Below are 22,452 nucleotides of genomic sequence, written 5' to 3'. Positions count from 1 at the left end.
CATTAATACAGTAGAACGAGTCTGACGAGCCGGCTCTCTCTGGGGACCGAAAAGGACTAAATTCATCCTTTTAGAGCGTATTTATAGTGCTTCACAATGACCCAAAATGACCAAAAAAAGACACAAAATTGTTAAAAAAGACACAAAATTATTCAAAAAAGACACACAATTGTTAAAAAAGACACATAATTATTAAAAAAAGACACAAAATTACAAAAAAAAACATACGAAATGACCAAAAAAAGACACAATATGACAAAAAAAAAACACATTTTTTTTTTAAAAAGACACAAAATTATTTTAAAAAGACACAAAATTATTAAAAAAGTCACACAATAATTAAAAAAGACACAAAATTACTAAAAACTTATACGAAATGACCAAAAAAGACACAAAATGACTGAAAAAACCCTAACTTACTTTAATAAAGACACAAAATGACAAAAAAAGGACACAAAATTACCAAAAAATACACAAAATTATTATTTTTTAAAAAGACACAAAATTACCAAAAACAGACACAGAATTATGTCATGTCAGTAAAGAGGAGACTCGTGGGTTATTAACATAAAGTGGGCATGTCAGTAAAGACTTGTTGGTTATCAGCATAAAGTGGGCATGTCAGTGAAGAGGAGACTTGTGGGTTATCAACATAAAATGGGCATGTCAGTAAAGAGGAGACTTGTGGATTATCAACATAAAGTGGGCATGTCAGTAAAGAGGAGACTATTAGGTTATTAACATAAAGTGGGCATGTCAGTAAAGAGGAGACTATTAGGTTATTAACATAAAGTGGGCATGTCAGTAAAGAGGAGACTCGTGGTTTATCAACATAAAATGGGCATGTCAGTAAAGAAGAGACTCGTGGGTTATCAACATAAAGTGGGCATGTCAGTAAAGACTTGTTGGTTATCAGCATGAAGTGGGCATCTCAGTAAAGAAGAGACTCGTGGGTTATCAACATAAAGTGGGCATGTCAGTAAAGAGGAGACTCGTGGGTTATTAACATAAAGTGGGCATGTCAGTAAAGAGGAGACTCGTTGGCTATCAACATAAAGTGGGCATGTCAGTAAAGAGGAGACTTGTGGTTATCAACATAAACTGGGCATGTCAGTAAAGAGGAGACTCGTAGGTTATTAACATAAAATGGGCATGTCAGTAACGAGGAGACTCGTGGTTATCAACATAAAGTGGGCATGTCAGTAAAGAGGAGACTCATGGGTTATCAGCATAAAGTGGGCATGTCAGTAAAGAGGAGACTCGTGGGTTATCAACATAAAGTGGCCATGTCAGTATAGAGACTCGTGGGTTATCAACATAAAGTGGGCATGTCAGTAAAGAGGAGACTCGTGGGTTATCAGCATAAAGTGGGCCTGTCAGTAAAGAGGAGACTCGTGGGTTATCAACATAAAATGGGCCTGTCAGTAAAGAGGAGACTCGTGGGTTATCAACATAAAGTGGGCATGTCAGTAAAGAGGAGACTCGTAGGTTATTAACATAAAATGGGCATGTCAGTAAAGAAGAGACTTGTGGGTTATTAACTTAAAGTGGGCATGTCAGTAAAGAGGAGACTCGTGGGTTATTAACATAAAGTGGGCATGTCAGTAAAGAAGAGACTTGTGGGTTATCAGTATAAAGTGGGCATGTCAGTAAAGAAGAGACTTGTGGGTTATCAGTATAAAGTGGGCATGTCAGTAAAGAGGAGACTCGTGGTTTATCAGCATAAAGTGGGCATGTCAGTAAAGAGGAGACTCGTGGGTTATCAACATAAAGTGGGCATGTCAGTAAAGAGGAGACTCGTGGTTATCAACATAAAGTGGGCATGTCAGTAAAGAGGAGACTCGTGGTTTATCAGTATAAAGTGGGCATGTCAGTAAAGAGAAGACTCGTGGGTTATCAACATAAAGTGGGCATGTCAGTAAAGAGGAGACTCGTGGTTTATCAGCATAAAGTGGGCATGTCAGTAAAGAAGAGACTCGTGGGTTATTAACATAAAGTGGGCATGTCAGTAAAGAAGAGACTTGTGGTTTATCAGTATAAAGTGGGCATGTCAGCAAAGAAGAGACTCGTGGGTTATCAACATAAAGTGGGCATGTCACTAAAGAGGAGACTCGTGGGTTATTAACATAAAGTGGGCATGTCAGTAAAGAGGAGACTCGTGGGTTATTAACATAAAGTGGGCATGTCAGTAAAGAGACTTGTGGGTTTTCCGGGTCTTTCTGCTCTGTTTTGTTCTTTACTGTTGACTTAATTACTTCAAAAGTAAATTAGCCCCAAACTGAACCTCAAAACAGATCAAAGAGTGCATTATTGCTCCAATAATTAATCATCTCTGTGTTTTTTTGTTTATTCCTTCCAGACATTAACAGGAAAATGTGTATTTATTGTATTAATTATGTATTATTGTGTGAGATTATTTGGGGTAGCAGTGTTGAAGTTTCCTCTTTGTTCTGACTAGATGAGTAAATAAATACAATATATTACATTTGCTTATGATTAAATTAGCCTCAAAACAAATCTGCAACACAAATATGGATCAAAGAAACAGTTTGTTGAACTGATCATGAATTATTTAGCTTTTTTTGTTTGTTGTTTCCATCATATTGTATTAAACATGATGCATATTAATCTAAACACGTCTCTTCATGTTCAGACATTTTATAATCCACTCAACTTAATTCATAAACCAATTTATTTTTAAGCAGGCTGAGAGACAAACAATCAGTTTTCTAAAAGAACGTGAACTTGACTGTTGAATATAAGTGATGACATTATAATACATAGAATAAATGTTATTTTTATTGGGTTTAATGGAGAGTTTTAGCCTCTTTTTGAAGACTTTTCCACCCAGACAACAATAATAAAAGTCTCTGTGAGTTGCTGGAGGAGAAATTCAAAGGAATCATAAAACAAACGCAGCTGTAAATAGTTTGTGTCTCATCTCGTCCACTCAGACTGTCAGCAGGTTCAGCTTTTACCTCCGGAGTTATTTTAAACACACCCGCTTTATTTACTTTCCTCCACTTGGAAGAATTCTCTGAAAACTTTATCTTGACAATCGTTATTTTCTGTCTGTAGCTCAGACTGCTGCAGCAGCAAAACTGTCAAAGTATCGGAATATTTTTTATTCTTCTAGCTCCAGTTTCTTTTTCTCTCTGCAGTTTTACTTCAAGCTTTTATTATTAACCCTTTGGTGTTTGGGGCTATTTTGTCGGTTTTTGACTCCTTTTCATTCTGCCTGTATATAAACCAGTTAAACATCTTTACCATGACGTGTTGGTATCATTGTTTTCAGCACAACCTCACTTATATGACCTGGTTATTATTTTTTTCATTTTGACAATTCACAAAAAAATACAAAAAACACACACAAAAAACAAAACAACTACAAAAAAACCACAAAAAAACACAAACATAATAACACATGAAAAAACACCAAAAATACAATTTATTTTTTACAAAAACACACAAAAAATACAAAAACCGCACACAAAAACACACAAAAAACAGAAAACACACACACAAAAAAAACAATTACAAAAAAAACACAAAACATAAAAAACACACACATAATAACACATAAAAACACACCAAAAACACTTTTTTTTTTTTTTTTTTTACAAAAAACACACAAAATAACAAAAAACACACAAAAAATACAAAAACAGCACACAAAAACACACAAAAAAACAAAGACATTAAAAAAACCCACAAATATTTCAAAAAGACACACATAAAAACACATGAACACACACACAAATTTACAAAGAAAAACAACAACAAAATTACAAAAAACACATGAACACACACACAAATTTACAAAGAAAAACAACAACAAAATTACAAAAAACACACAAAAACACACAAAGAAACACACAAAAACACGAAAAGTAAACACAAAAGATTGCATTAAAAATGCTGAATGCACACTGCAGAATTATAAAAAATCTCTGTAACTACAAAATCATGTTACTCCACTTGGTCGAGGTGTTTTTTTTACCTTTGCTGAAAAAGGGTTGATGCATTAAATTGAACATGGAAACTTGTGTAAAAGCCAAAACTTTAGAGTTGAGCTGACAGCAGGAAACATGCTGCTGAACGTTTCTACGTCGACATTTACAAGAAAATGTGTATTTATTGTATTAATTATGTATTATTGTGTGAGATTATTTGGGGTAGCAGTGTTGAAGTTTCCTCTTTGTTCTGACTAGATGAGTAAATAAATACAATATATTACATTTGCTTATGATTAAATTAGCCTCAAACCAAATCTGCAACACAAATATGGATCAAAGAAACAGTTTGTTGAACTGATCATGAATTATTTAGCTTCTTTTTGTTCGTTGTTTCCATCATGTTTGTTTTTCTCTCTGCGGTTTTACTTCAGGCTTTTATTATTAACTCTCTGTAGTTTTGTTCTATTTCCTCCATGTCTGACTCCTTTTCATCCTGCCTGTATTCACCACTTAAAACATGTTTAAATACCATGTTGGTATATTTTTTTCACCTATATGACCTGATAATAATAATTGATTTTTTATTCTGACTTACTGGATCAACATTTAGGACCAAAAAGAAACAAAGAAAAACCAACATAAACTGTTTTTTATTCTAGTGGGACTTGATTTTATTTGGGTCTTGTGTGATTAGTGTAACAATTTGGGTCATTTTGTGTATTTTTTTAGTCATCTTGTGTCTTTTTTTGGTAATTTTGTGTCTTTTATGTGTCTGTTTTGTGTCTTTTTTTGGTAATTTTGTGTCTTTTTTAGTCCTTTAGTCCAACATAAAATGTGATTTTGAATCTTTTTTTTTTACTTTCAAAACACTATCATGCTCAATAAAGAATTTTAAATGTTGCAAATGTGACCAAAGGTGTCAAATCTACCATATAAGAGGGTTCCATCCAGTTCTATCATTTGATACTAAATCTATTTGAGCTTGTGTCCAGTTTTACTTTTGTTTTTTGTAATGTCTTTATGTTTTTTCATGTGTTTCTGTGTGTTTTTATTTGTGTTTTCGTGTGTTTTTTTTCCTAATTTTTTGTATTTTTGTGTGTGTTTTAGGTGTGTTTTTATGTGTTATTATGTTTTTTAATTCGTTTTTTTTGTTTGTTTTTTGTAATTTCTTTGTGTGTTTTTGTGTGTTTCTTTGTTTTTGTGTGTGTTTTTTGTATTTGTTGTGTGTGAGTTTGTATGTGTTATTATGTGTGTGTGTTTTTGACATTTTTGTCTTTTTTATGTGTTTGTCTGTTTTTTGTATTTTTTTGTGTTCAAAATGTTGATCCAGTAAGTCAAAATGAAAAAAATAATATTCAGGTCATATAGGTGAGGCTGTGCTGAAAACAATGATACCAACAGGTCGTGGTAAAAAAAACATGTAAGTGGTTTATACAGGCAGAATGAAAAGGAGTCCAAAACCCCCAAGGGTTAAAATGATAATTCCCAGTGTTTTTTTTAATGCAGTTGCTATTTCCCGCCACAGCTCCTCTGGCGGCGCTGGTGCGCTTCAGACATGATTCCTCAGCCGTTTTATAAGAAGCGAAGAAGACGCAGAGCGGATGTTGTCATGGCGTGTCGCATTTAAAGCAGCTAACAGTTAGCTTCATTGAATTAAACTCAGACTGTTTTCAGGAGGTTTGAAGGTTCGTTTAATGTATTTTATATTTCTGTTAAATACTTTAGCAACAACAGAGTCAGTCCGGAGAACCGACGAGTCATCTGATAATCTGTTAAAGCAGAAAAACTGCAGCGCTAACATGCTAAGCTAACGTTAGCTCCCGTTAGCCCTCTGACTGTTTCAGCTTTTTAATTCATTGAAATGTTTTAAAAAGATATAAATATAAATATTTAGTTAAACAGCGCGCTTTGTTTTTATTTGTTATTATTTCCTCTGTTGTCCCACAAACTTTGGAAGCTTTAAAACCTCTAAAAGATGATGAAAATATCTTTAATTTAATGTTTTTTTTTTATTATTTTTTTTAGATTGAAATCATTTGAAGACTCAAAGGACCAAAAACAACATGAGCACTCAGGTAAGAAACAGATTTATTAACAAGCATTTCACTGAAATAAGAACCTTATAAAGTAAATATAAATCTATATAATCTATTAGTGGAATCAGAACAACTCAAATATGACATTAAAATGACAAAAAATATGTAAAATAACCAGAAAAAGACACAAAATCACACAAAAAACACCCCTAACATCTCTATAAATCTATAAATCCTGCAGCTCTGTGCAGTCAGAACAACTCCAACAGTCTTTGGGCAGAATGACTCAGTTAGAATGACAGAAACCAGAAAAAGTTGAATTTCTCTGATTTTTTAAATTTTTTTAATTTGAATCTTTAAGTATATAGATCTTATCTTATTTCTAAGTTTGGTGGAACTAATGACCGTTTTTATTAGTTATTGTTCTAATTTATAGAGTGAATCCTAATTTAATGTTCAGTATTTTGAACCTTGTGATGGTTCAGTTTCTTCATTCTGTTCACATTTGATCCTTTTATGTTTTATATGTTTCAGTTATTTATTTTAACATCAAAGTTAATTTAAAAACTGTTTAATAGCTTCATATTTACACTCATCGTTGACATTTCTTTTTTTTATTGTCGCTGGCCATTGGTGCTTTAATTAATATAAAGTTATATTTATATACCTTTCTATGTACACAGACTGTATATAATGGTGCTTTTTAAGTATAAAGTTATATTTATACACCTTTCTATGTACACAGACTGTAAATAATGGTGCTTTTATTAATAAAAAGTTATATTTATACACCTTTCTATGTACACAAACTGTATATAATGGTGCTTTTATTAATAAAAAGTTATATTTATACACCTTTCTATGTACACAAACTGTATATAATGGTGGTTTTTAATGGAACTGTGTGTTTCTGGTTCTGAGCTGTGATGTATTTTGTGTCTGTGCATAGAGAACAATGAGAAAATAAAACAGTTAAATGCTGTTTCTGTTAGTTTTCTGTGTGAAAAAGCTCAAAGATTAACTGTTACTGTTTTATGTTTTATTTATTTCAGTACAGCATTCTGTTCAAACAAGAACACGGTGAGTAACTAACAGACCTCACTCTCACTTTCATTTACTCTTTGTAGTTTCTGACTCTTTCTCATTCTGCCTTTTATAGAAACTGAAACAGAGTAATGTAGATCTACTGAGTCCTGTGAGCTCATCAGAGGTGAACCTGATTGTTTGTTTGTTTGTTTACTCTCAGCCCACGATGACGCCATCTGGACGGCGGCGTGGGGGAAAAGTGAGGCGGACGGCTCAGAAACCATCGTCACCGGTTCACTGGATGATATGGTGAAGGTCTGGAAATGGTGCGTTAGTTTCTGTTCTCACATCCAGATTCTCCGATTTTTTAAAAGTTTTTATTCAATTCCTGATATGTCAAACATCATACAAGAGACGTCAAACTTCAACAGAAACAAATCAGCCATATTAAACAAAAATACACAGAATAAAAACAAAAATGCATATACCTGTATGCTGCAGTTTATTTCCACTCCAAGATCATCAGAATCATTACTGTCTTTAGCATTTTAGTTAGTTCTGTAATAACAAGAAAACTACATTTCCATTACTACCTAATAAAGAAATAATAATTACAGGCCATAACCATCTCAAATATAAACAAAGGGAAATCTACACATATAGGGATGTAACAACAGTAAGTCCAAGTTACATTTAAATCACATATGCATGTGGAAATACTACAAGGCAGGCAGTCACCAATATCCACATAATAACACTAATAGTTCAGGGAACCAAACAGCTGAAAAATGCAAGCTATCATTAGCCTAGCACACAGTACAATGGCGCTACCTACAGGCTGAACAAGGTTCATGCTGAAACACAGAGATGAGAAACACATTTTCTCTGTATATAAACAGCACGGATAGCGCAACATCATCAGTGATTTTTATATATTTATATATATATATATATATATATATATAAACACTTAACAACAGACTATGAAGTCACTTACATTCCTTCACGGAGAAACAGCACAGCAGCACATCTCCCAACACTAAACAATGTGTCCACAAAAAGAGTATATGATAATAATATATATATATATATACACACACATACAACAAGAAATTGAAGAAAGAAATGATCTAATATTTTTTTCCATGACTGTATGTGCAGTGAGTTGTGCTTTTCAGTCCATTGCAGGTTTTTTAAAATGTTATTGTGACAGACTGAGTCTCCACTGCTGTTATACAGTAAATATTACAACACTTGATGTTTTTAGTCCATTCATAAAAACTTTGACCGTGACCAGCTGTTGGTTCTGTTCTTGTTGAATTTGCTCCAGAAATGACCTTTACCTGCCCTGATCCTGTTGTTGTTGTTGTTGTTGTTGTTGTTGACATGCTGTGCCTCCTGCAGGTGTGATGAGAAGCTGGAGCTGCAGTGGACTCTGGAGGGTCACCAGTTGGGCGTGGTGTCGGTGGACATCAGTCACAACGGAGCCATCGCTGCCTCCAGCTCTCTGGACGCTCACATCAGACTCTGGGACCTGGAGTCTGGGAAACAGATCAAGTCCATGGACGCCGGACCAGGTGGGCGCGCTTTTTACTCATTAATGTTCTTTTATTTTGCCGCAAATGGATGTCTGCCATTCTTGATAACCCCGAGTCTCCTCTTTACAGACATACTTTATGCTGATAACAGCCAGTGTTTCTCCTGCAGTAAATGTGTTATTGGTGTTGGAGAAGAGATGCATTAAAAAGACATTTTATGTGATAATAATAACTTTTTGTTGTTTCCTCAGTGGACGCCTGGTCGGTGGCGTTCTCTCCAGACTCTAAGTACATCGCTACAGGAAGTCACCTGGGGAAGGTGAACATCTTCGGAGTGGAGAGCGGAAAGAAGGAATATTCTCTGGACACCAGAGGGAAATTCATCCTGAGTATCGCTTACGTAAGGATCCAGAAATAATATCCTGATACACTCTTCTTCTCTGGTTTCAGGTCTGAAGCTCGTTTTTAAACGTGTTTTTTTTTTTTAAACTTTGTTTAAGTTTTTTCACAATAAAACACAGACATACAGGAACACTTATAACAACAACAATAATAATAATGATTAATAGATGACTCAATCTAAGACAATATAAGTTAAGTATGTTGCAAAAGAGGACATCAATAAGCATAAAAAGGAGAGAATTTTACAGAAAAACAGAACAAAACAAAAAAAACAAGCAAAAAACATTAGAGATTAAACGTGGTTTTTAATCGTTGTTTTTAATCGGGGTGGGACGATATGGACTCCTCATGATTCCATTGTATCATAATTCTTGATCATTTCGATTCTACAAGTATTGCGATTTGATATAATCAATAATTGCAATTTTCTTTTCCTTCTTAAAAAACAAAAGTGTATGATTCAAAAGTTGAATCATACACTTCTGAAGATGACAACCCATCAGTCAGTCCAGCAGCTGACATTTATTTCCACTGAGACAAAATGAGCTACAGAACATGTCCAGCATGTTGTAAAGTTTACAGCTACAAAATAAATTGAAATGTCCACACAGCAGAAATGGGGGCTCGTTTTTTTTAATTATTTTTTTTAACATTTTGTCTTTATTTAGAATCACATTTCAACAGCACATTACAACAGTCATCACCATTATGATAAATGGCATTGTGATCCAGATTTTCAGATTTTTATCTTTTATTGTTTTTCCTTCAGAGTCCAGATGGTAAATATCTGGCGAGCGGCGCCATCGATGGAATCATCAACATCTTCGACATCGCCACGGGGAAACTGCTGCACACACTGGAAGGTCCTCACATTCATATTCATTATTTATTTAGGTTAAAAATGATGCGTTAGTCATTCTAGAAGTGTCGTAATTATTTTTAAATAAGTGGATTACTTGGGCAGAAATATATTTTATTACTTGTTAAATGTTTTATGTCAGTATTTATTTGTTTAACCCATAAGAACCCAGACCCAGTTATCCCTCAAGGAAAATTATGGGGAAATACCACAGACCAAGTGAACCACATAGAACGCATAATGATGTTAACAAAAAACAAAAATACTACCCCTACATGTCAAACATCTGTGATATGACATATATACACGATACATTGGGTGTTTATGGTATTTATGTTTATGATATTTCTTTTTTTTTAAATAAATAAACTAGACACATTTTCTGCTTACAGAAACACAAATTTGTCAAATTTATCAAAATTGTGACATTAATAGTGCTGGTTAAGAACTAATAATAAAAAACAAAAACAAATAACCATCACAAACATTCAGGGGTAGTATTTTTTATTTTATTTTTAAACATCAGAAATGTGTTCTATGTGGTTCACTAGATCTGTGGTATACCCCCCAGAATTTTTCTTCATGTGAAATGTTTTCTTTCAGTATTTGTTAAAAAATATATTTGTTTATTTTCTCTGATGATGATGAACGATAACTGAATGTTCTTTTAATGATAAAAACAATTCATATTTTGTGTTTTTATCTTTTTATCTGTTTTATCTTGTTTTGTGATCATGAATGAAAGATTTGAGACGTAGATTTTACAGCTTTCCTGCTGCAGGTTTCTAATAATTTCATAGCGAACATGTGAAGATATTCAGAGCCCGTAAAGTTCTGTAAGATTAGTTTTAAACAAACTGAATCAATCAATCTGCACTCAAGAAGTGAAGCTGTTTCAGTATGAAGAAGGACATTAATCCTCTATTAATATTTTATTTTCCCGTGTCTCCAGGTCACGCCATGCCCATCAGGTCTCTGACCTTCTCTCCAGACTCTCAGCTGCTGGTCACAGCGTCAGACGACGGATACATTAAAATCTACGACGTGTGAGTTCATCTTCTGTCTTTGTTCTGATGTTAAAGAGTCAAATAAAATCCATTTAATAAACTGAGATCTGTTGTTGTTGTTTCCTAGGCAACACGCCAACCTGGCGGGCACGCTGAGCGGACACGGCTCCTGGGTCCTAAACGTCGCCTTCTCTCCCGACGACACGCACTTCGTCTCCAGGTAGAACACAACAACAGCCCCTTTATAGGATTTATAGAATAATTTATTTGATGTATTTATAATATATATAAAACAAAAACTCTCTGTTTCTATCAGTTCGTCTGATAAGAGTGTGAAGGTTTGGGACGCCAGCTCCAGAGCCTGCATCAACACCTTCTTCGACCACCAGGACCAGGTGAGGAGCACTGAAGTTAGACTCACATTAACACACTGAACACACTGAAGTTAGACTCACAATAACACACTGAAGTTAGACTCACATTAACACACTGAACCTCTGAAGTTAGACTCACAATAACACACTGAAGTTAGACTCACATTAACACACGGAACTTCTGAAGTTAGACTCACAATAACACACTGAAGTTAGACTCACATTAACACACTGAACCTCTGAAATTAGACTCACAATAACACACTGAAGTTAGACTCACATTAACACACTGAACCTTTGAAATTAGACTCACAATAACACACTGAAGTTAGACTCACATTAACACACTGAACCTCCAGAAGTTAGACTCACATTAACACATTAAACCTCCAGAAGTTAGACTCACATTAACACATTAAACCTCCTGAAGTTAGACTCACAATAACACACTGAAGTTAGACTCACATTAACACACTGAACCTCTGAAGTTAGACTCACAATAACACACTGAAGTTAGACTCACATTAACACACTGAACCTCTGAAATTAGACTCACAATAACACACTGAAGTTAGACTCACATTAACACACTGAACCTCTGAAGTTAGACTCAAATTAACACACTGAAGTTAGACTCACATTAACACACTGAACCTCTGAAATTAGACTCACATTAACACACTGAAGTTAGACTCACATTAACACACTGAAGTTAGACTCACATTAACACATTGAACCTCCAGAAGTTAGACTCACATTAACACATTAAACCTCCTGAAGTTAGACTCACAATAACACACTGAAGTTAGACTCACATTAACACATTGAAGTTAGACTCACATTAACACACTGAACCTCTGAAGTTAGACTCACATTAACACACTGAAGTTAGACTCACATTAACACACTGAAGTTAGACTCACATTAACACACTGAAGTTAGACTCACAATAACACATTAAACCTCCTGAAGTTAGACTCACAATAACACACTGAAGTTAGACTCACATTAACACACTGAAGTTAGACTCACATTAACACACTGAAGTTAGACTCACATTAACACACTGAAGTTAGACTCACATTAATATACCCACAGACACACTTTTCTGTCTCACCCTTGACGGGATATTTAAAGAGGAGATCTGCAGATGTCAAAGGACCACTTTTAAATTGGTCATGTCAGTTTTTCCTTGCTAAAAAATTTTTTGTGTGTGATAATAATGAATTGTAATTTTTGAATGTTCGTGGTGCCTTCAGGTGTGGAGTGTAAAATACAACAGTAACGGATCAAAGATCATCTCAGCTGGAGACGACCGAGCGATCCACATCTACGACTGTCCGGTCTGACCAGAGAGAGAGAGAACGAGAGATGAATCAGAGCTGCACGTGTGAATAAAATGTTTCTTTTCTACTTTGGTTTCTAGTGTGTTTCTTTAGTCGCCTGAGAAGAAGAAAAACGTATTCTCCAAAAGTAAAAATTAATAGTTTTAATCAGTTACACACTAATTATTTTTCCTGAATTTGTAAATTACTGATAAAATATTATATAGATAAATATAATTAGGTAATTAATTAACATTAAATATTATTTTGTCCTTCCATGGATAGAATAATATAACAAAATAATACGTTTGACAGTGAACACATTCAGACGACCTGAATGATTAAAGTTATCAAAAGGATTAAAGTGTTTCAAAATAAATTACCAAGGGCATAAACAAAATACATTAATATTAAATTAATAACTTTTGGCTCCACAGTTAGAATGAACTTGTTGCAGCAGCAGTGTGATGTGGTGCTTCCCCCTGGTGGCCAGCAGCTGAACTGCAGCTTCACTGAGATTAGATCACTCTGATTAAACTTTATTTATTTATTAGACTTTATTAAACTTTATTTATTAGACTTTATTGTTCCGTTGGACTTCAGTGTCTGCAGTATGTAAAAAATAAAAAAGACAATAAAAAAAAACATCCGAACACAAGTAAAATCATGCGTCCAACTGCACATTATTCTCATTAAATGCATTCAGGTTGTTTGTGTGTGGAGGTTGTTTGTGTGTAAGCAGGTTGTTGTGTGTGTGAGTAGGTTGTTTGTTTATGTGAGCAGGTTGTGTGTGTGCCTGCAGGTTGTTTGTGTGTCTGCAGGTTGTGTGTGTGTCTGCAGGTTGTTTGTTGTTTGTGTGAGCAGGTTGTTTGTTGTTTGTGTGTACGGGTTGTGTGTGTCTGCAGGTTGTTTGTGAGTGTGTGAGCAGGTTGTTTGTATGTGCAGGTTGTTTGTTGTGTCTGCAGGTTGTGTGTGAGAGAGCAGGTTGTGTTTCTGTGTGTGTGTGTGTGTGTGTGTGTGTGTGTGTGTGTGTGTGTGAGAGAGAGCAGGTTGTTGTTTGTGTGAGCAGGTAAAATAACAGTTATAGCAGAATGTTTATAAAACCAGTCGTTGCAGTGATTCAGACTCTTTATTCTCAAACACTCGGCAGGTTTCTGTGAATACATCGTGGCACTGAAGACTTAAGTTTATTATTTATTAAATCTGCAGAAGTCATGAAAAAAAACTTTTTTATTGCATTTGCACTTAATGTAGAATAAACAAGAAAGCAGTAAAATAACTTCTTTTTTTACAGTGTAAATTATCTCATTGAACTGTATTTAAAAAGTAAATTAAATCATAATAACGTATGTTCTTCTGCATCACAAACACATCAGGACATTTCTCTTTTTATTAAATATTCTTTTGGAATATTTCAGGTTTCACTTCTACACTAAAGATTCAATCTGTACAGTTTAACATCACAGTTTAAATTAAATCCGTCGCCTGTACGTTTTTATTTTTTCTCGTCACTGAAATGAAAACAGACATCAGCGGTTGGTTCAAACAATTTAACTTTGTTATTAAAGGAATAAATTACCTTCTGTAGATCAATAATCCCAATAACAAGTGAACCATGAAGTGAAGTAAATATATGTATATAGTCATGAAAAAATTAATTAGATGGTTTTCTTGATAATAACCAAAATTATTATGAATAAAACCATGTTAAATGTCTAGATATCAGCTCTTAAATTAAACTCTTATGAGCTATTTTTATTATATTTGTCCAAAAAATTTACCTTTAGTTGTTCCAGACATTAAAATGCATTGAAGAAGACGTAAAATCACCAATAAAAAGACACAAAATGAACAAAAAAGACAATTGATAATGATTTTGGTTATCAAGAAAACCATGGAAAATGTCTAGATATCAGCTCTAAATTAAAAAATCAGTTATTTTTGTTGTTTTTGTGTCTTTTTATCATTTGACATCTATTTTTGGTCAATTTGTTTCTATTTCGGTAATTATGTGTCATTATTGCATCTATTTTTGGTCATTTTGTGTCTTTTTTTAGTCATTTTTTACATCTACAGTCATGAAATCATTTCTGATAATAACCAAAATCATGAATAAAACCATGTAAAATGTCTAGATATCAGCTCTTAATTTTTTTGTTATCATTATATTTATCCAAACAAATTAACCTTTAGTTGTGCCGGCCATCAAAATGAACAAGAAATTCAAGAAAACAAGGTGGTCTAATCATTTTTTCCATGAGTGTATGTATATATATATATATATATATATATATATATAATGCTTACAGCCCCAATTTAACTCATTCCATGAAAGATTTACTGTCTCTTCTTTTATTCTTGAAGGCACGATAAAAAACACTTGAAGGTGAAATGAATCCTTTAGAGCGTGAAGTATTCACAGTAAAAAACCCTGAACGTAACAACCAGCAATAAAAATACATTGTTGAATAATCATAAAGTTCAGGAGGCGTCGGTGAAGCAGACGGGAGGTTTCTGCTGCTGTTAAACTTCATTTAGTCACAGTTTAGAACGTTTGTTCTGTTTCTCTCCAGAGGAAGTTTTCCTTCAGTTTAACAGCAGAAAGTGTCCGACAGACAGACTGGTTCCCGTTTTGGTGGAGGTGGAATACGGTTCCTCCGGGTTCCTGCGGGTTCCTGCGGGTCTCACCAGTGTCTGGACTCGACCAGCTCGGCTCTCAGGCTGAGTCTCTTCAGAGTCTCGTATCCCACGACGATGACCAGCGACGTCGGCGTGGACGAGACGATCCGAGCCGACAAACCCTTCGTCATCGCTCGGACGCCCTCCTCCGCCAGCAGCTGACGGAACGTCTCCACCACGGAGGACCGGCCCTCCACCTGCAGGGAGACAGGTAGGCAGGGACAGACAGATGGGTGTGGAGAGACAGGCAGGTAGAGAGACAGACGGGTAGTCAGCGACACACAGACAGGTAGAGAGACAGATGGGCAGGCAGAGAGAGATGGACAGACAGACAGGTGAACAGGCAGGCAGAGAGAGACGGGCAGGGAGAGAGATAGGCAGACGGGTACAGAGGCAGACAGGTAGATGGGCAGGTAGACAGACAGACGGGTAGGGAGAGAGAGACGGGTAGGGAGACAGGCAGGTAGAGGCAGACGGACAGGTAGGGAGACAGACAGAGGAGACAGACAGACAGGCAGGTAGAGAGACAGACAGGTCAAAAGACAGATGGACAGACAGGGGACAGACAGACGGGTGAGTCGTCTCTTTATTTATTCACAAATATATTTATTTTACTGCCGGATGATGGTAAACACCAGATTATTATTATTATAATTATTATTATTAATAAACTCCAGGTGTGTGTGAAGGAGGAACAATGAGATACCTAGAAATTAATAAATAAATAAGAAAATTAAAATAAAGCTTTGCCAGTTCATTTTTGTACATGTACACATTTTATTTATTTTTTATTTATGTCTACTGTTGTTAGTTTTGGTCGTTCCCTGGAGCTGAAGATGTTTTAGAGTAAAGTAACATTATGAATATAAATTATTATATTATAAAAAATGTTTACAAACAGGATTTATTTATTTAAATACTCATTAAAACCTGATCACAATGTTAGTTTATTCTGATGTTTTCATCTACACACCAAAAATATTTTAATATTTTAATTATTAAACCTATTTGTTAGTCTCCTCATAACTTGATGATCCGTCACTGGATAAAAACATTTCTATTAAAAGGTTTGCATGTGATAAAATCTTTTAGGTTTTATTTATTGATATAATTTCCCCCTATAAAAGCTGTAAATGGAGGTTCCAGCTGTACCTGGACTCTGGCCCGCACCACGTCCATGGGGTTGGTGATGCTGGAGGCGGTGGCTGCTGCCATCGGTCCCGCCACCGCCTGCAGGAGCAGGTGAGGGACCTCGCTGGGCGCCATCAGGGACAGCTGCTCTGTGGGGACGAGGCAGGTCAGGGTTAGGGTTAGTCTAACCCTAGTGTTAGTGGTCTGTAGTGACATTTATTTGGATCAACACATTGGTCCGTCTGTGAGGGGACTAATTTGAATACGAGCCATCCAGAGCCGGCTTTTGACGGGACTTTTTTCGTCCCTGTAGAAGAGCAGGGCTGTTTTTCTCCCCTGAAAAAAGCCTGGTTACTGATTGGATAGAACACTAAGCAGGATGTGACGTAGTACTCAACAACACGCGACATTTGTAAAAGCTGGCGAAGCAGTGTTGGCAACTTAGCAACTTTTCAGACCCCCTTAGCGACTATTTTTCAAGAAAGCAACTGGAGACAGATCCAGCGACTCCTTCTTACTCTGCTTAACTAGCCGGCCCCCGGCTCCTTAAGAAGAGCCTCCGTTAGTGGTAGTTAGCCACAGTTAGCTCTGTAGCAGTACAGTGTGCATGTGCTAACAGGCTAACAGTTAGCTCTGTAGCAGTACAGTGTGTATGTGCTGCTGCTGCAGGAGGTGTTCACCTAGTGATCTCTGTTTGTTTACAACAAGCACCAGACACTCTGTGCACAGTTAGTGATGCTGGTTAATTCACCATCACTATGTTTATGATCAGCGGAGAAGCTGTGCATAATTAGCCATGCTGCTTTGTTTAGAATCAGCCGCTGACATTGTGCACAGTTAGCGACAGGATAAACATACGCCACCTCTGGATTCTCTAAATCCCTCTGGGGACTAACTTCTAGTTGAAACACGCAGAGTGAGTGGACTTTTGAGAGGGCGTGGCCTGAGACTTGCCCGGTGGACACTTTTCCCCCTAGTGGAAACACGGCTCTAGACACCAAATCCTAATTACAAGGGTTAGGGGGTAATAACCAGGATGCCCAAAGGGATTTTTTTCGGGCATTCTATATCATATTTCTATTTCCTATTTCAGAGTTGGTTTGAGCGTTCACAGCAGCAGAAACCGGACTCTCAGACAAAACCACAGAGTTTGTTTCAGAGAAACTAAGAGCTGAGGGAATCAAACCAGCGGGTGTGGTTGTGAACTTACCTGCGTAGAAGTGGTAGAACGGCCACCAGAGGGCGCTGTTGGGGATGTAGGTGAGCAGCGAGGCCACGTAGCCTCGGTAGAACCCCCTGAAACCGTCAGCTGCGAATATCTGCACGGTGATGTCGCGCGTCTGTCCGAAGGTGAGCCGGCGCTTGGTGGTGGCGAGCATCATCTTGGGTTTGGCCTTGAAGCGCGTCAGGTGCTCGCCCTGGCCCTGCATCATCAGGTGCTGCGACACTATGTCGATGGGCACCGTGATGGTCTGCGCCACCAGCGAGGCGGCTCCCCCCGCCACCACCGACTTCACCGTGTTGCTGGGCGAGTACTGGGCCACCTGGCGGCGCACCAGCTCGTAGGTGGTGATGTAGGCCTGACCCGAGATCAGCGTGAAGGTGTTGACCATGAAGCCGCGGTAGAGGCCGCGCACGCCCTCCGCACGCAGGATCTTACAGAAGGCGTCCAGGGTGCCGGAGTAGAGCGCCTTCCCCTTCTGCACCTGCAGCCGCGTGCGGATGAGGCTGGCGGGGTAGACGGTGGCCCGCGTGGTCAGGGTCATGAACACGCCCAGCGAGTAGAACTTCCTCTTGTCCAGGTCCTCCCACTCGATGATCTGGATGGCTCCTTTCTGCTGCATGGTGCCGCTAAAGCCACGAGTCCACCGCCATCACACCTGGAAACAACAAGACTCTGCATCAGTAAAGAACCTGCTGCTTTCACTAGAATATCATTCAATTATCCTCAGACTGTCAGGACGCATTTAACCCATTGAAGCCTGGAAAGCGTTTACGTCGTTTTGTAGTATTTGTATAAGCTCTCAAATCCTTTTTGAATTTCATTTCTATCTGCTACAGAGGCTGAAAATGTATTATTTAGTAGAAGCGTTGACACTTCTGTTGAATTTCCAGAAAAACTTCAGGTTTTAGGGGCTGATTTTAAAATCGCCCAGAGGTTTTACACACGTTTCAGGCCTCAATGGGTTAAACACCAGATCAAGAGCTTTTGTTGGCCAGAAAAACGTCTGAATAGAGCCACAGACCTTATTTTGGGCCTTACAATGAAGAGAAAACAGCCTACTAAATCTAAATTAGCCTCCCAACTAGGGTTGTCAAAAGTATCGATACTCAAAAAATTATCGATACTAAAACGTTGTATCCGGATACGATACTCATTTTCAAAAGTATCGATACCTAGCCAAGGAATGAACACTTAAGTTAAGTTATTGTTGTTTTTTTTTTATCAAGCTTGCCCAATATTGTGCACAGCATACAACCTCAAAATATTGTTCTAATTGTTATTGTTTATTGTATTTATTTATATAACTGTTTTTTATTATAAATATTTAACCTGTGGTTCTGTTCATTTTTACATGTTGCATTTTTCTTGTTAATAAAAATATTTCTGTTTAATTTTGGGGTCTTTATTTTTATCCTTGTGGTATCGAAAATGGTATCAAGTATCGAATATTTTCCTGAGTATCGGTATCGAGTTGAACATTTTAGTATCGTGACAACTCTACTCCTAATATTACTAATACACATGGGACACCAAAGTTGTTCTCATCTCATTTTATGTATTCTCTTTTGTAATTTTGTCTTTTTTTGTCAATTTAAGTCTTTTTTGTTCATTGTATGTCTTTTTGGTCATTTTACACCTTTTTTAAAATTCATTTTACATGTTTCTTTGTTAATATTATGTATTTTTTGGTTGTTTCACATCTTTTGTGATTATATTACGGCTGTTTTTGGTCATTTTACGTTGCTTCTTTGGTCCACCAGAGTTGGTTTGAGCATTCACAGCAGCAGAAACAAAACAAAAAAAGTTCATCTAGAGAAGAGACGGATCAGAGGGGATGATCCTTCTGTGATGTTTGTATTTACTTTTGTTTTCACATGAGACACCAACGGCGTTCAACGCTCAAATCGCCAAAAAGTAAATAATAAAAATAAAGAAAAACTTCACCTACCTCAAAGTATCCACAGATCTTGTTGTGATTCATTTATGGGAAAACTATTTTCTTTTCAGTATAAATGGTGAAACGTGTCATTAAACAGCTCACAGAGAAACTGCAGGAGACTCTGTGGTGAACTGAGCCTTTAAAAAGCTGCAGGTCAAAACCTGACCGACCTGAAAGTTTTCAGCAAAACACGTCAAACTAAAAGCCTGCAGGGGGGGCAGAGGACCCTCCCCCAGACCAGGGGCCCCACCAAACCCAGGGGTGTTAAGCTTAAGTGCCTTAAGCTGCATTCTACCAAAGACTCCAGCAGGGGGCGCTGACGGTGGCTGCAAAAGCATTTTTGTCCATTCATTTCAATACAAAATGAGAAAACTTCTCACTTGATTTATTCCCTCAGAAATGTTTTTCAGGACAACACTATGGTCTCAATCACTAGTAAAACATCTTCTTCAAGACAATCTGATGTTAATAGTGTAAATAATGGCCCCATTTAGAAGAAAATAGAAGATAAAGAATCGTATGATTTGGGGCGGGGCTACCTTTGATTGACAGGTCACTAACAAGGCGAGCCGTCACCAGGAGAGAAGCAGAACAATGAGTATCCACGGCAACGTGTCAATAAAGTTATATATAACGTTATATAGATATAAAAAAGGACGTTTAGCGGTTTTGTCTCATAACTTTGACCCTTTCACTGTATTTTGACTTAATGACAGTTTATTTGAACATTTTGTTCATTAAATGTCTTGTTCAGTGTTTGGTTGGACTAACAGACACTCCAAGGAGTCGCTGCTCAGTTTTCTGAGGTCAATTTAGCATCTTTTTTGGTAATTTTACATTTTTGGGGGGGGGTCATTTTGTGACTTTTTGGGAAGTTTAGCATCTTTTTTGGTAATTTTATATGTTTATTGGGGTCATTTTGTGACTTTTGGGGGTTTTTTGGGGGTCATTTCTTATTCTTTGATAATTTTACATGTCAGTCAGGTTGAGGTGCTCGATGCTTCCAACGGGCCACAAACCAACAGGGGACGTGACTACGTCTGTTATTTATACAATCTATGTTCTGAATAGTCGCTAAATATAGAGACAAAGTCACTAAGTCGGCAACACTGCTTGCTGCCTCGGTCCGTTGTCACTAGTGATGGGACGAACAACACTGGTGCGTCAGCACTGTGCCGAGCACACAAGAGTGAAACCCCGTATTGGTGCGTGTATCGCTTTAAAGTGTGTTTACAAGGGAACAAACTGTATCAACATGTTGTGGGTTTGTTGGATGGAGTGTTGCTGTTGGATTTTTGCTTGGCCTCACCTTGTTCCACTGACTTCATGGATCATTCCAAGAAGTTTTCCCCAGTCTGAAATAATTTAACTCTGAATTTTATTACAGACTAATTCGCTATATTTTACATACCAACTCAGTTTAGCATTTACACAAACAAGGTTTTAAGCAAATCATAAACTCTTCTCATGAACAACTTAACTCAGCAAACAAATTGAACTCAGCAAATGAAATTATACAATGATGAGATCATATTTTAAGTAAAGGACTGGCGATTAAATATTTCACAGGCTGATGTTGGGTTTGCAGCATGTTAGCTTTTCCATTTCATTTTCGTTTTGTTTACCTCCAATGATTTTATAACTACTGCAGGGGGCACTATTGAGTGACCAACACAGTGTCAATACAGTGATGACACAGTTTGTGTAGTGTGTCAATACACTCCTTGAAGTATCATCATCCCATCACTAGTTGTCACATTAACTCCGTTGGTTAGCCGCTAAAAAAGAACCTGTATGGAAACAGAGGCAGAGGGGAAATAACTAGTGGGCGGAGCCAAAACACTCAGACACTTTCCAAAAACTACTCGGTGGAAACACGCCTATTGTAGTTTGCAGCAGGGTTAGGTCCCCCGGGGTTGGGGCCCAGTGGGACCTTTGTTTCCTGGCAGCGGCCCTGCTCGGCTCGGGCCTGTTCGGCTGGACTCGGCCTTACTCGGCTCTACTCGGCTCCATGTGAGAGAAAACAAAGAGCAGAAAGCTCTGATCTCGTGTTTGCAGCTAACTTATATCAGCTTTATCTTCATTCTGCAGCTTCTCGGTAAAATCAACAACATTTGGAAGTAAAAAAAAAATATTTTTGTTGTTGTTTTTTCTGCAGGAAAGCGGAAGCACGTGCAATGTCACATCGTGTCCTCGTCCAGGTTTATCGCGCTAACAGCAGCTAAATGAGACCAGAACAAACTGGTTCAGGGTTCTAAAGTAAGTTAGTGTTAAACTAAAGGTGTATCTCACCTGTCCGGGCTCGGTCCGCTGCGGGGCCGAACCCACCGTCCGACAGACGGCGGACACTTACACGGCCCGAGGGGAGAGGTCACGGGCCGTGGCTCGCTGCTGAAAACATCTCAGTCTGTTTCTGAGTGAAAGAAAATAGAAATAAAGTGAAATAAAGAAGCTGCAGCAGCGCCTCTGCTGCGACCAGCTGACCTCTGAGTTCCTGCTCTGAAATGTGACGCTGCGTTCACGGCCCGGGGCCTCCGTGGGAGTCCAGAGAACAGATAAACAGAAACATAAATACAGGCAGATGGGAAAAGGTATTTATTCCATAATTAAGTCCCTAAATTTAACAATAAATTGACCTCTGTGTGTCAGAAATCTTGGAGGATGAAGATCTAAAGATTGAGGCGTTGGATAAGAGCTGAGAATTCAATTTAAAGTCTTAAAGTCTTAAAGTGCCTCATGATCTGAATATACCTTATAAATAAAAACACATATTAGAGAGATATTGATGTCATAAACAGTAAGTATCTGAAGTTTATGGAAATATCACATATTAATGTAACTAATGTGTAATATTATATAAATCTTTTTTTAATTTGTATTTATTTATTTTTAAAATATAATTACTAATATATTTTTTTTATTATTCACCAACAGACTGACATATATGAAAAAAGT

General features: G+C 37.1%; 2 protein-coding genes across 2 annotated transcripts; one reads left to right on the top strand and one right to left on the bottom strand.

Moving 5' to 3' along the window:
* The first annotated feature begins 5,534 nt into the window (after positions 1–5,534).
* On the top strand, positions 5,535–12,605 carry skic8 (SKI8 subunit of superkiller complex). Its single transcript, XM_059335598.1, has 11 exons — positions 5,535–5,641; positions 5,982–6,031; positions 7,045–7,072; positions 7,239–7,344; positions 8,423–8,595; positions 8,808–8,956; positions 9,728–9,821; positions 10,770–10,863; positions 10,952–11,044; positions 11,141–11,219; positions 12,458–12,605. Exons 2-11 carry the CDS (start codon positions 6,020–6,022, stop codon positions 12,545–12,547), a joined length of 918 nt encoding a protein of 305 aa, XP_059191581.1. The 5' UTR covers positions 5,535–5,641; positions 5,982–6,019; the 3' UTR covers positions 12,548–12,605.
* A 1,028-nt stretch (positions 12,606–13,633) lies between these two features.
* On the bottom strand, positions 13,634–22,022 carry slc25a44a (solute carrier family 25 member 44a). The gene is made up of 4 exons (XM_059335597.1): positions 21,790–22,022; positions 17,544–18,213; positions 16,355–16,482; positions 13,634–15,399 (listed from the first exon to the last, which is right to left on the bottom strand). The coding sequence occupies exons 2-4, from the start codon at positions 18,175–18,177 to the stop codon at positions 15,208–15,210; spliced, it is 954 nt and encodes a 317-aa protein (XP_059191580.1). The 5' UTR covers positions 18,178–18,213; positions 21,790–22,022; the 3' UTR covers positions 13,634–15,207.
* Between the last annotated feature and the right edge of the window lie 430 nt (positions 22,023–22,452).

The sequence above is a fragment of the Centropristis striata genome, chromosome 6 (genome assembly GCF_030273125.1).
Source record: "Centropristis striata isolate RG_2023a ecotype Rhode Island chromosome 6, C.striata_1.0, whole genome shotgun sequence".
NCBI classification, from domain to species: Eukaryota; Metazoa; Chordata; class Actinopteri; order Perciformes; family Serranidae; genus Centropristis; species Centropristis striata.
The sequence above is the reverse complement of the archived record's forward strand: the minus strand, read 5'-3'. Positions and strand labels throughout refer to the sequence as shown.

Excerpts from the sequence above, each read along its gene's own strand:
- skic8 (XM_059335598.1), top strand. Across the intron at positions 8,596-8,807 it reads GTCCATGGACGCCGGACCAG|TGGACGCCTGGTCGGTGGCG; the intron begins GTGGGCGCGCTT and ends TTGTTTCCTCAG. Across the intron at positions 9,822-10,769 it reads ACTGCTGCACACACTGGAAG|GTCACGCCATGCCCATCAGG; the intron begins GTCCTCACATTC and ends CCGTGTCTCCAG.
- slc25a44a (XM_059335597.1), bottom strand. The coding sequence starts at position 18,177 with ATGCAGCAGAAAGGAGCCATCCAGATCATCGAGTGGGAGGACCTGGAC. Across the intron at positions 16,483-17,543 it reads GTTCTACCACTTCTACGCAG|AGCAGCTGTCCCTGATGGCG; the intron begins GTAAGTTCACAA and ends TCGTCCCCACAG. Across the intron at positions 15,400-16,354 it reads TGGTGCGGGCCAGAGTCCAG|GTGGAGGGCCGGTCCTCCGT; the intron begins GTACAGCTGGAA and ends GTCTCCCTGCAG.